Source organism: Gopherus evgoodei, chromosome 1 (genome assembly GCF_007399415.2).
Source record: "Gopherus evgoodei ecotype Sinaloan lineage chromosome 1, rGopEvg1_v1.p, whole genome shotgun sequence".
Lineage (NCBI taxonomy): Eukaryota > Metazoa > Chordata > Testudines > Testudinidae > Gopherus > Gopherus evgoodei.
The window spans coordinates 289848887-289862260 of NC_044322.1; the positions used below are offsets into that span (position 1 = coordinate 289848887).

General features: G+C 43.3%; 1 protein-coding gene across 1 annotated transcript in view; it reads right to left on the reverse strand.

Moving 5' to 3' along the window:
- Positions 1 to 9259: 9259 nt before the first annotated feature.
- Positions 9260 to 13374, reverse strand: part of TMTC2 (transmembrane O-mannosyltransferase targeting cadherins 2) — a 402975-nt gene continuing 398860 nt past the window's right edge. The window contains exon 12 of the mRNA XM_030548615.1: positions 9260 to 12117. Coding sequence (XP_030404475.1) covers positions 11938 to 12117 — 180 coding nt within the window. The 3' untranslated portion in view covers positions 9260 to 11937. The remainder of the gene's footprint in view (positions 12118 to 13374) is intronic.

Genomic DNA, 13374 nt, shown 5'->3' on the forward strand with positions numbered 1-13374 from the left:
ACTTCTTAGCTAGCACATTGCCAAACATAACCATAACCTATTATTTTTTTGTTTAGGAATTTTAAAAAAAAAAACAAGATTCAGTGTGTCATTTTAAGATATTGACAAGTTTCACCATACACCCCACAGCAAGGGTAAGTCTTCCTGGCATCCCTTTCCTCCTCCACACACAAAATGCATTAATATGCAATGTACAAGTCCTAACAACCAGAGAAGAACCTCCACTATTTGTGGCTATGCAGAGCAGTTTTAGATTTTCTAGGACTGGAGGCTTTGGATATAAACCAGAAAAGGGAAAGAAGAACACTTTTGTACAATTAAAGAAGCAATATATAGTATTAATTTAGTCACTGACATATTTTAGGAAATCTTACTGTGGTATTGTAAACATCAATGTCAAAAAAAAAGGATATTGTTGCATTTAAAATTAATTTCTCATTCAATAAATAAAAATTTGGACTTGTAAAAACAAAGTTCCCAAGAAAATCAGAGAGCAAATAAAATCTCTCTCTCCAGAAAATTATTAAAAAAAAATGAGTGAAAGGAAAAAATTCTCTGTGTCCAAGTAATTCCTGAACATTAATAACATAACAAAGAAATAAACAAAAGACTCTTCAAACAATCTTACTTCCTGGGAATTCTTGGTACAGCAAGCTATGGCATTATTTGCTTTTCAGATCTTTACAGCTTGGTTTAAATTATTATTCAAATTCATGTTTGACTGTCTTATCCTAATTCCCATTTGTGCATATTACAAAACTGTAGTACCTTCTGGCTCAAGCTACTAAACCCTCACTTCCATGAATACAAAGTTTACACACAAAAAGGTTCCAAGAGTGCTCCATGAAAGAGATGGCTCTCTCTGTATGTAGAAAGTTAGCATCTGAAGAAGTGAGCTGTAGCCCACGAAAGCTTATGCTGAAATAAATTTGTTAGTCTCTAAGGTGTGTGACGACCCAGACCAGTGGGGTACAGGAGTCTGCTAGAGGGCAAATATATCCTGCTCTGGTCACTCAGGGAACAGAAAACTACTCATCCAGTGACCAGAGCAGGGGCTTCACTAGAGTAATGAGGAACCTGCCAGAACCAATTAAGGCAGACAGATTGATTAGATCACCTGCGGCCAATCAAGGCAGGCTAATCAGGGCACCTGGGTTTAAAAAGGAGCTCACTCCAGTCAGGCGGGGAGAAGCCAGAGGAGAGGAAGTGCATGTGAGGAGCTGGTAGTAAGATGCACAAGGAGCTGAGAGTGAGAGGGTGTGCTACTGGAAGACTAAGGAGTACAAGCGTTATCAGACACCAGGAGGAAGATCCTGTGGTGAGGATAAAGAAGGTCTTTGGAGGAGGCCATGGGGAAGTAGCCCAGGGAGTTGTAGCTGTCATGCAGCTGTTACAAGAGGCACTATAGACAGCTGCAATTCACAGGGCCCTAGGCTGGAACCCAGAGTAGAGGGCGGGACCGGGTTTCCCCCAAAGCTCCCAACTCCCAATCAGACACAGGAGGAGTTGATCCAGACTGTGGGGGAAGATCACTGAGGTGAGCAAATCTGCCAGTAAGCATAGGACCCACCAAGGTAGAGGAGGAATTTTGTCACAACTGGTGTCAGGGGTGGGATTTGGTGTGCACAGAATGGCAGAAGGAGGGTGATTTAAAAAAAAAGAAGGTAGAGGGTTTATTTTTTTCCCACCACAATAGATGACTTAGTACGGGCATTGATACAAGCTACGGCATCCCAGCAGGAGGCTACCCGTGTCCAGGCAGTTGCCCAACAGGAGGCAATGCGGCTGCAGCAAGAGACAATCGCCTGCTAATGGACCTGCTTCTCAAGACCGAGCTATGTTGCGGGAACTGGTAAACCAGGTAAAGACCCTTACAGAGCTGAACTGCGGACATGATGGGATGCAGATCATACAGGCCAGCCATTGGCTGCAGAAAATGATGCGGGAGGATGATGTAGAGGCATACCTTCTGGTCTTTGAGAGGACAGCCCTATGGGAGGCCTGGCCTCGAGATCAGTGATCTGGCATCCTTGCCCCATTCCTGTATGGGGATGCCCAGAAGGCCTACTATGATCTGCCTGAACAGGCTGCAGCAGACTACCCCCAGCTGAAAGCAGAGATCCTGGCCAGATCTAGGGTAAAGACCGCAGTGCGGGCCCAATGGTATCATGAGAGGAGGTACCAGGAAAACAAAACCCAACGGTCCCAATTGTATGACCTTATCCATCTCGCATGAAAGTGGTTGCGAACACTGTCCCGGAGTCCGGAACAGATACTAGAGGTTCTGGTCATTGACCGATACATTAGGGGACTACCGTCAGACCTTCGTGCCTGGGTAAGCCAGAACGAAAACTCCACCTATGATGAGGTTGTTGCACTGGTAGAGAGGTGAAGGATGGCAAGGCAGCTGACCCGACCAGTTAAGAAAGAGGCACCCTGGGTTAAACTAGCAGCAGCTCGGGTGACTGGGCCACAAGGAGGGCCCAGGTGGAAAAAGAAAGGGGCTGAAGGCTCACCAAAGGCCACAAAGAGTCAGAGCATGGAGGGAGAAGAGGATCATGATGTTACATTGCCCAAACCAAAAGACAGGGGAATGTCTAGGGCTCCATACAGATGTTATGCCAGATGTGGGGACATACAGCGGCACAGTGTTCCAATGCTGAGGAGCCGATGCAGTGCAACCTGGGAAACTGGGAAGACCCATGCTCCCTAATCCACCTTGTGGGGGTCTCACTAACTCCATATATGTACACCAGACCAGTGAAACTAAATGAGGTAGAGACCACGGCACTTGTTCATTCGGGGAGTGCTATCATGCTTCTCTCGGGGAAGCTCATCAAGTGTAGTCAGCTGCTGTGGGCTAAGTGTACAGGGATAAAATGCGTCTATGGGACAGTTGGTTATTACCCCAGTATTTACCATCCCAGTAAAACTCGAGATTCAGGGGAACACTACTGAGGTAGCAGCAGGTGTAGCCCCTAAACTCCCATATCCGGTGCAAATAGGGAGGGATTTCCCAGGGTTTGGAAACTTACTCCCAGTAGGAGGATTGGAGGAAAAGGGGAACTCTGAAGTTAGTGAGGCATCCACAGTACTGTCAACCCCCAGTCTTCTCTGAAATATCCCCAGATTTATTTTGCATTTCCAGACAGGGTAGAAAGTCGAAAAGGGAAAGGAGGGCAGCTAAGGCCTTGGGAACCCGAATACTGACTCAAAGCCAGAGGGTCGCTTTCGTAGGTAGGCAGACCCAAGCAGCTGAAAAGGAGGCCACCCAGGAAGGAGAAGCACCCGAGTCTGAACCCCACCCTAACGCTTCTGAATCACTAGAGGCAACAGAGACTGGGCCCCTAGATCTTGGGCAGATTAGCCCCGGGAGAGGAAATTTTGGACGAGATCAGGCTGAAGACCCAAGATACGACAACATTAGGAAGGAAGTGACTGAAATAGATGGAGTCCCCGTGGAAGGAAAAACCCAGGGACCAGGACCCTACTTCATAATGAAGAAGAATCTCTTATACCGGGTTGCACCAGTACAGGGGCAGAAGGTACAGCAGATCCTAGTACCTCAAAAACACCAGAACGCTGTATTAAGTCTTGCTCATAGTCATCTTTTTGGGGGGCATTTGGGGGTAGAGAAGACCCTGGCACTAGTCCTACGATGGTTCTTCTGGCCCAGAGTACATGAAGAAGTGCGGAGGTACTGTGCATCCTGCCCGGAGTGTCAGCTGCACAGTCCCCGTCCCCACCTGAGGGCACTTTTAGTACCCCTTCGTATCATAGAAGTACCCTTTGAGCAAATAGCCATGGACCTAGTGGGACCCCTGGAGAAGACGGCTCGGGGCCACCAATATATACTTGTTATTTTGAACTATGCTACTCGCTACCCAGAAGCTATCCCCCTGCGGAACACAGCCTCTAAAACGATAGCCAAAAAGCTGGTGGGGATCTTTGCCCGAGTGAGGCTACCAAAGGAGATATTCACAGACCAAGGAACTCCATTTATGTCATAGCTAATGAAGGACCTCTGTATGCTGCTCCATATACATACCCTGAGAACTTCACTCTACCATCCGCAGACTGATGGGCTGGTAGAAAGGTTTAACCGAACCCTAAAGGCTATGATACGGAAGGTGGTAAGTCGGGGCGGGAAGGATTGGGATACCCTACTACCCTATCTTATGTTCACTATCCGGGAAGTACCTCAGGCCTCAACTGGGTTTTCCCCCTTCGAGTTATTATACAGGCGTCCCCCCTGTGGAATACTAGATATCGCCAAAGAGATCTGGGAAGAGGAACTCAATGAGGGGAGAAATATAATAGAACATGTAATACAGATGTGAGACCGGATAGCCCGGGTCACCCCTATTGTACGGGAACATTTGGAAAAGGCACAGGAGGCCCAGAGAGCCAATACAATTGCCAGGCAAGAGTCTGACAGTTCCAATCAGGGGATCGGGTGATGGTGTTGGTACCCACTGCAGAAAGTAAGCTTCTGTCCCAATGGCAGGGGCCCTATGAGGTGGTTGAACCCGTGGGGGAAGTAACCTACAAGGTGTGGCAGCCAGGACGCCGAAAACAAGAACAGATTTATCACATCAACCTTCTGAATCCCTGGCATGCACAAGAGGCGTGCATAACTGTCCAAAAAGACCTAACCCAGGAAAACAAGCCTTCCAAACAGGTGAGAGTGTCTCCCTATTTAACACCAAACCAGAAGAATGAGGTGTCTGAGATGATCTTCCGGAACCAAGATGTATTCTCGACAAAACCAGGTCAAACAACCGAGACATATCACCACATTGTCACGAACCCTGGGGCCAGAATAACTATGAGGCCCTATCGTGTACCAGCGGCCAAAAGGGAGGAAATAAAAGCAGAAGTAAAAAAAATGCTGGAGTTGGGGATCATTGAAGAATCCCATAGTCAGTGATCCAGCCCAATCATGCTGGTGCCCAAACCTGATGGCACCACAAGGTTTTGCAACGACTTCCGGCTACTAAACAAAGTATCCCAGTTTGATGCATACCGCATACCTCGCATAGATGAGCTAGTGGACCGTCTGGGTAATGCCCGGTATTTGACTACTCTAGACTTGACAAAGGGATACTGGCAGATTCCCCTTGCGGAAGACACAAAGGAAAAGACTGCTTTCTCTGCACCAGAGGGTCTTTTTCAATATACTGTTCTCCCTTTTGGACTACATGGGGCCCCAGCTATTTTCCAGCGCCTCATGGACAAGCTATTACACCTGCATAACAGTTATGCTGCTACCTACTTGGACGATGTGGTCAATCATACCCCAGACTGGGAAACCCACCTAGAGAAGGTGAGCCTTGATACCTTCAGGTGAGCTGGCCTTACAGCAAACCCTGCCAAGTGCACTGTAGGGTTTACAGAGGCCAAATATTTTAGCTACGTTGTGGGAAAAGGTCTGATAAAACCCCAAGTGAACAAGTTGGAGGCCATCCAAAATTGGCCCAGACCATGTAGCAAGAAACAAGTCCGGGCGTAGTGGGGTATTACCGATGATTTATCTCCCACTTTACCACAAGGGCAAGCCCCCTGACAGACCTAGTGAAAGCCTATGGACCTGATCTGGTGAGATGGTCTGACGCAACAGAGGAAGCATTCACAGACCTACGGACTTCCCTCTGCAGTAACCCCGTACTGATAGCCCCTGATTTCACCAAGGAATTTATCCTGCAGACAGATGCATCGGAAGCAGGGTTGGTGGCCGTTCTATCACAGATGGTCGGGGAAGAGGAACACCCAATTCTCTACCTCAGTAGGAAACTCCTTCCAAGGGAACAAAAATATGCAGTGGTGGAGAGAGAGTGCCTTGCCGTAAAATGGGCCATGGAAAAATTGCGCTGCTACTTGCTCGGGTGCATATTTGTCCTCATGACTGACCATGCCCCTCTTCAATGGATGCAGCGGAATAAGGAGACGAACACAAGGGTGACCAGGTGGCTCTTATCCCTCCAACCTTTCCAGTTCCGTGTGCAACACAGAGCAGGGAACCGTCACGGCAATGCTGATGGCTTGTCACGTGTGCACTGTCTGGCTTCCCAAGCTGCCCAACCCGTTGGTGTTGAGTAGGGGGGAGGGATATGTGACAGTCCCAGACCAGTGGGGTACAGAAGTCTGGTAGAGGGCAAGTATACTAGTCACTGGATGAGTAGTTTTCTGTTCCCTGAGTGACCAAAGCAGGGGCTTCACTAGAATAATCAGGAACCTGCTAGAACCAATTAAGGCAGACAGGCTGATTAGATCACCTGCAGCCAATCAAGGCAGGCTAATCAGGGCACCTGGGTTTAAAAATGAGCTCACTCCAGTCAGATGGGGAGGAGCCAGAGGAGAGGAAGTGCGTGTGAGGAGCTGGGAGCAAGAGGCGCAAGGAGCTGAGAGTGAGAGGGTTTGCTGCTGGTGGACTGAGGAGTACAAGTGTTATCAGACACCAGGAGGAAGGTCCTGTGGTGAGGTTATAGAAGGTGTTTGGAGGAGGCCATGGGGAAGTAGCCCAGGGAATTGTAGCTGTCATGCAGCTGTTACAGGAGGCACTATAGACAGCTGAATCCACAGGGTCCTGGGCTGGAACCCAGAGTAGAAGGCAGGCCCGGGTTCCCTCCAAAGCTCCCAACTCCCGATCAGACACAGGAGGAGTTGATCCAAACTGTGGGGGAAGATCACTGAGGTGAGCAAATCTGCCAATAAGCACAGGACCCACCAAGGTAGAGGAGGAACTTTGTCACAGGTGCCACAAGTACTCCTGTTCTTTTTGCGGATACAGACTAACACTGCTGCTACTCTGAAACCAGTTAATAGATAGTGTTCCAGTAGATGGCGCTCAAGAAAATACTAAATTGTTCCTAGGTTCTCTAAGACCCCAGGTTGTCATTGTTGTGCATTGCAAATGGCTTCTAGCATGAAACTCTTTACATGGAGCGTTTAACATGACTTTAGAGGCAAAATGTGAACCCATGTCTTTCCATCTGGAGCCCTTAAACATAGCCATGAGCATGTGCACAAGCATGCACACACAGAGTTATATGAAAAACTAAGAAGCCTTCTATGAAAATGCTCACTAAAGCCATTGTTTAAAATACTTAACATTTAAAATGTATTTACTTTTAAGGTGTTTTTAAAGGCTGCAAATGGAAATATATTTAAAGTAAAACTCTCGGAATATAAATAACCCTGAAAAGGCAGGTCCTACATGCTATCTAACATTTTTCTTATAGTGCTCTTCTGTTGACATGGATTTTACAATCCCAAAAAATGCTTCATTCAACTTTTACTCTTAAACATGTCTGTAACCCTGAACTCAAGAATAATACAGTAATAAACCAATGAGTTGATGCACCATAAGAGGAAAATATTGAAAAAAAAAAATCTCATGCATCTTTAAAGCTCAGTTTCATCTGACTTGGGACCACAAACACTAAATTGCCTTAACCATAAGCCTTTGGCCATTGCATGGCATCATCTCAGGGCACAGTTAAGGTTGTTTTGTGCTTTCACTGTGTATTTCCATCCATGTTAAGATGTTTCAATTTCTTTTCATGAAGTCTGAATTTCCTGGATCTGTAATGCTTGGGTTTTGGATAATTACAACATCTCTGTAATGTTTTTCCCTTAATTTACAACTACGTACTCAGAGCCTAGGTTGTGGGGTTTTTTTTGTGTGTGTGTCTGAGAATTATAATAAAGTTTTTTCACTGGTTTTGGAAGAAAGTGACTCTCTGTGATTCCCTACCCATTCTCATGTGACTACAGCAATCAGCATGCCATCCAGACATACACCAGGAACAGCACATATTTGATTCCTTATGACACAGCTTTTTATCATTATATTACCACATCTCAGAGTGATTAAACATTCATCATCAGTTTGAACTAAGGCAGGCTTTCTCGAGCTGTGGGAGCAACCAGTTGGTGGGACCTGGACAATGTCTGAGTAAGGTCTCAATCTTATCTAATTTTCAAGATTGTTAAGTGAAAAGAGGGAACAAATTTAAATTGCTACTTGGGATTCTCTTTGGATTTCCTGTTTACTAGTTCCTGGTTAAATTCTCTTTCATGCATCTCACAAAGGCTGCAGTGATTGAGCAGAGGTTGCCCTGTAGTGTCTCTTCCCAGTTGCCAGGCATGGCTGTGGTTCTTGTTTTGAGGGCCAGAAGACTCTCTCGCTACCTTCACCCTGTGATCTCTTTGTCCAGCAATTGTGTGAGGAGAGCGAGGAGGAGGCAACGTCTAGTAACCTGCTGCCTCAAAAGCTTGCAAGCAGGGAGAGTAGGTGCCTATTTGGGGGCTCAATGTGTGGGGTGTCAAGTTGATGGGACAAGGGGGAATGATGAGGTGAAAAGCTGGGAATTCAGGAACTCAGAAGCAGGGTATGTACAGACTAAGGGCCACGGAGGTTCTACTTTATGACTCTGAGGTTAGTTTCCAGTTTGAGTCATCTGGACAACCTATGTGCAGAGAAATAAGCTTTGCTGCCTCACTGAAACCTATATAGGCAAAGTGTCCATTGTCTCTAACTCACCTGAAGGTGAGGCCTGAGTTGCTCAGATAAAAGTGAGGCATGATGGTAAAATGAACCGCTGACAACCACTGACTCACCATCCAGTATAACCAGGCCACATTACTGAACACTTTTCAGACTATAGAGGAAATCCTGCCCTCATCCATCTGTTGGTTCATAAGACCCTGAATACTGCAGACCCGGGAAGTGGGAAAGCTGATGCCCACTGCACCAAGGAGCCCAGCTCTGCAGAGGCTGCCTGAATGAATAGGTTTTTGGCACACTTGGTGGACTATATCCACTGGTAAAGTCTCCCATGTAGGGGAGCAGCAGCGCCTTTAGGACCTGTTGCTGTCCTCAGGCTATAGTAGCAGCTGCGGTATTGGTGAAACCATGCCATGGAGGACAATTATGATTGCCTCCTCCGCGCAAGGCCATATGCTCAGTTTGGGACCACGATTTCACTTCATGTGAACACTGACACATTCACCAACTGTGCCATTTGTGACCTGTTTGATTATCTTTTAAAAAGTCAGTACAGTGTAGTAGAATGCCTAGATCCAATGGACTTTTACGCTGCTGCAATCCTATCTAATTTTGTATCAAAAAGCATACAGCCACTATGTTGTTAATTACATTCATTAAAAATGCAGTTAATATAAGTTATATTCTAGTAACAGATAGAGGATTGCACAATATGTATTTGTTATCAATGCTTTATTATTGAAATCAAAATTGAAATTCTCTTAGCTGGCACAAACAATTATTTCTACAAAAAGGAAAGCCTACAAATCTTGATAATTTATACAAATAACAGTTTTTCAAAAAATAAAAATTTAATTGAGTAAACTTCCCTTGTGCTCTTTTATTTTTTTAGCACTGTCTGCAATAATCCACCATAAATCCCTGAGCAGAGACACATATTTTAAATACATTTTTAAATGATTCCAAAAGAAGAAAGTTAGGCCCTATATTGAAATGTGTTCAGGGACATTCTTGTTAAACTTCCATTAGTTCTCTTTTAGTGTTTTTTTTTAAACAGACAGTTATCAATGCTACCATGAAAATATATCACCTATGAGTGTCACTCTGTTGTGCAATGAATAACCACTAAACAAGAATGAACACATGTTAAAAAGGGAGAGACAAAGAATATAGTGACAAGTTATGATCACCAAAGTTTGATGACTTGAAATAAATAAAGCTGCAGAATACCACAGTTATATACTGAATTCAGTCAGAGCCTAATATCTAATTTATTTTTACAATTTTTCAGAAACGCAGTGAAAGGTGGAGAATAAATTCCAGATACCATTTTATTTTTACCATTGGCTTCAACGGGCGATGATGAAAAAGCTGAAATTCAACTTCTAAGCATTCCATGTTGCTTTCACAGCCATATCGTTATTTGACAAAAGGTTTGACACTTTCTTAAGAAAAAAAATGCAGCCCTTTTGGCATCCCCATTGTGAACCTAGTCATTAAAACATAGCATTGCTAACTGGAGAGAAAAAGACAAAACACTATAACAAATTGTGACTATACCAACTTCGAAATAGTTACTCCTCAATATCCTTTAATACAGATCTAAAACTGCAGTGTGTATGGGGAGAATGTACAATAAATGCAGTTGTCACATTTCCCTTTAAGTACACATGCTACCCACAAAAAAATGCAGCAAAAGCCAAATGAAGAAGATAGCAACAGTTGCAGACTACTGGCTTAATGAAAGAAAATGCTGCTGCAGTTGAATAATAAATAAATAAATACCATACAGCAAACTATTCTCCCAGAAGTACACAGCAATGGAATGGTGCTCTACAGTTAAAAAAGAAAAAAGGATTTTTCATGATAAAAGGTTTTAACAGAGCCTGAAGAAGTTGCTTCAGTTAAAGGTGCTCCATCACATAATGTGATATTTACCACTTGTGAAATGAACATTGAAGCAGATATCAACAGGTCATTAAATGAAAAAGTAAATTCTTGTACTTTTTTCCAACAAAAGAAAGCAGTTACCAGATGGTTTGGGAAAACATAGACTAAAGCTTCAATAGGCTGTAGCTTAAAATAAATTATTTTATAATTATTTTTATGAAGAATAAAACAATAATGATCCCAAATAAAAATAATAAAAAAGCTAGATATGTAACAACTGTGTTGTAACTGTGCATGTCAGAAAACAAAATGGATTCATAATATTTGGTTAGACTCCAAGTAGAAAATAGTTTTAAAAATGAACACTATTGTCAAAAATACTCAGAATAATTGGCAACCATCGTTACACACTCCTGTTAGTCTACAATGTTGTCCAGATTCTCCGCTAGCTTCTCAAAGTCAGTCCCTTTAACTAGTTGCTGTCTTGGCAGCACATTACAAAAAGCTCTGTTTTTAAAAAAAAATTCTGATAAGCTTCATTTGTACCATTTCTAAGTAACAACACTTCCAAACTCACTCTGGTTAAATTCTTGCAAAAATAATGCAAGCTGAACAGCATCTAGATGTTCAGTTGAAAACAGGACTTATCTGACAGTAACGTGAAAGGAGTAAAACACAGTGTTCTATAAGGTCAAAAAGAATTTCTTTTTAAGGTTACAGCCTGACCGCACTTTTCTGATATCAGGGCAAACATGTTTTCTGTGTAAATATGGATAATTCATGACATTAGTGACAGCTTCCAGATTCTTTTATACTGGTCCAATGTCACACACTGAACTGGTCCTTGCTTGTTCCGTCTAGGACAGGCAAAGCAAATCATACTCAACTGAGTATCTGAAGTAAACTACATCAAAACTCTTAACAGTCGGAGACAATCGTGCACTTGTCAGTAAACAACTGTCAATACTGTCATCTAATCGCAAGTGACAGGTATTTAAAAAAAATGCTTGTGTCAGTCTGAAATTGATAAGCAGGTGGTCCTAAAGAGAGATACAGCAGCATTAAGACAAACTGCAAACACATTGGATTTAGCATACATTTTAATGAGTTACAGTCTCAGCAAATACTTTAAGCTAGTATTATCTTTTTTACTCCCATGTGGCTGGGTGTATGCTATACAGTTCTCCCTTAGTGTTTTCAGGACAGTATAATTTTCAAGAACTCAAATTAAAAAGAGTAATATGGGATTAACTGTGATAACTTGTCAAGTTATGCCAAAATACCCTCCTTTAAGTGCTATGGTTTTATTTTTTATTTTATTTTTTGTAATAGTTGAGTCCTTTGTGAACCATCCAAAGAATCTCCCTTTATTTTTCTGGCAACAAAAGTTATGCCAAAAACCAGAATAGGTTCTGCTAGCAGCAAATAAGATCCCCTGACCCTTGCAGTCAAGTCCAATGAGAGCTTTGATCAGATAACTTTCTGGAAGTTTTGTTCTGGATTTGAGTCAATTTAAAGAAAAAGAAATTTTTTCTTTGTCATGTTTTAGACGTCTTTAAACCTTGTTTTTCCATGATATTCCACAGTTTGCGAAGATTTGACTGTGTGATGACATCATCTGGCTTAAATTGGAGAGCACGGAGGTAGTTTGCTTCAGCATCTCTGAGTTTACCATTGAGATGAAGAATGGCTCCAAGATTCATCAGGGCAGCCGGATACTGGAACAAGAGAAGGGAGGAAAAATATTGAGTGTATTTTCAGAGGTTTTTTTTCAGACAGTCTTGATCCACTTAAACAAATTATTTCCTTATGTTTGCAGGCATTTTATGGAAGCAATTTAGCAATTTAAACAAATAGAGATAACAAGAAAAAGTTTTTGAACAGCTGCTAACTGTGTACTTTGTGCTTTAAGCAGGACAGGCTCTGGTGTCTACATGCATAGGCTTCTTTCTTTAATGAGAAAACACAGATCCCATAAAAGCTTTACATGTGGTAACGTCAGCATACCGTAGTTTCCAAGAGAAAATTAAAGTGGTCCAACAGCAGATTGAAGAGAGGAATTTAATTTTAATTCGACCTAATGCCAATAAAGAGTTTATAATCAGTGGGAATGGCTAACACATTGGAATGCCTGCCCCTCTTTTCAATAAAAATGTATCTTCAGATTCTAAAGACAGACATACAAATTTCAAGGATACCCCTTTTAGATTCTTCTTCATATGCACTCAGTGTTATGCCAGACTTCGAAAAGTCTTTCTTTATGAATAGTTGGATAACCTTAAAATTGCCACTGGCAAAACTAATGACAATGATGTCAAGAATGCATAAAACAATAAATTAACAAGCTCTGGGATCCTATCCTCCCCACCACAGGTACAGAGAATCACCCAAAACTACCAGCAGCCACCCACGTGTAAATGGGCCTGACAGGCACCCAAGACAGGCGAGCAGCTCCCTCCAGTTTCCTCCACAGGGAACCCTACCTTCTTCATCCCCTAGACCACTGGAGGCATCCCTGGGCACCTGGGAGAATGTGCAAGTACCAGTAACGCATTACATTTCAGTGGAAGCATAGTCATTTCATTTACCACAACAATAACTCTTGATTTTAAAGTAAAAACAGATACTAGACAAAGTTCAACACAAGTTGTCCAGATCACCCACTTTTTGGATCAGCCTCAGCAACGCTTGCTTCCCAAATTATGCAGATTGGAGCAAAGATGGCTAAGTTTTGTCTCTGAGGTTACATCTACACATGGGTAGACAGATGCACTAGCTCTGCTTGAGCTAGTGTGCTAAAAATAGTCGTGTGGCCACGGTGGCACAGGCAACAGCTTGGGCTAGCTGTCCAAGTGTGTAACCTGGGAGGAATAGTCTGAGCCACTGTGCCACACTGCTATTTTTAGTGCACCAGCTTGAGCAGAACTAGTGTATCAATCTAACTCTGCTAGGAAGCACCCTCCCAGCTGTTGTGT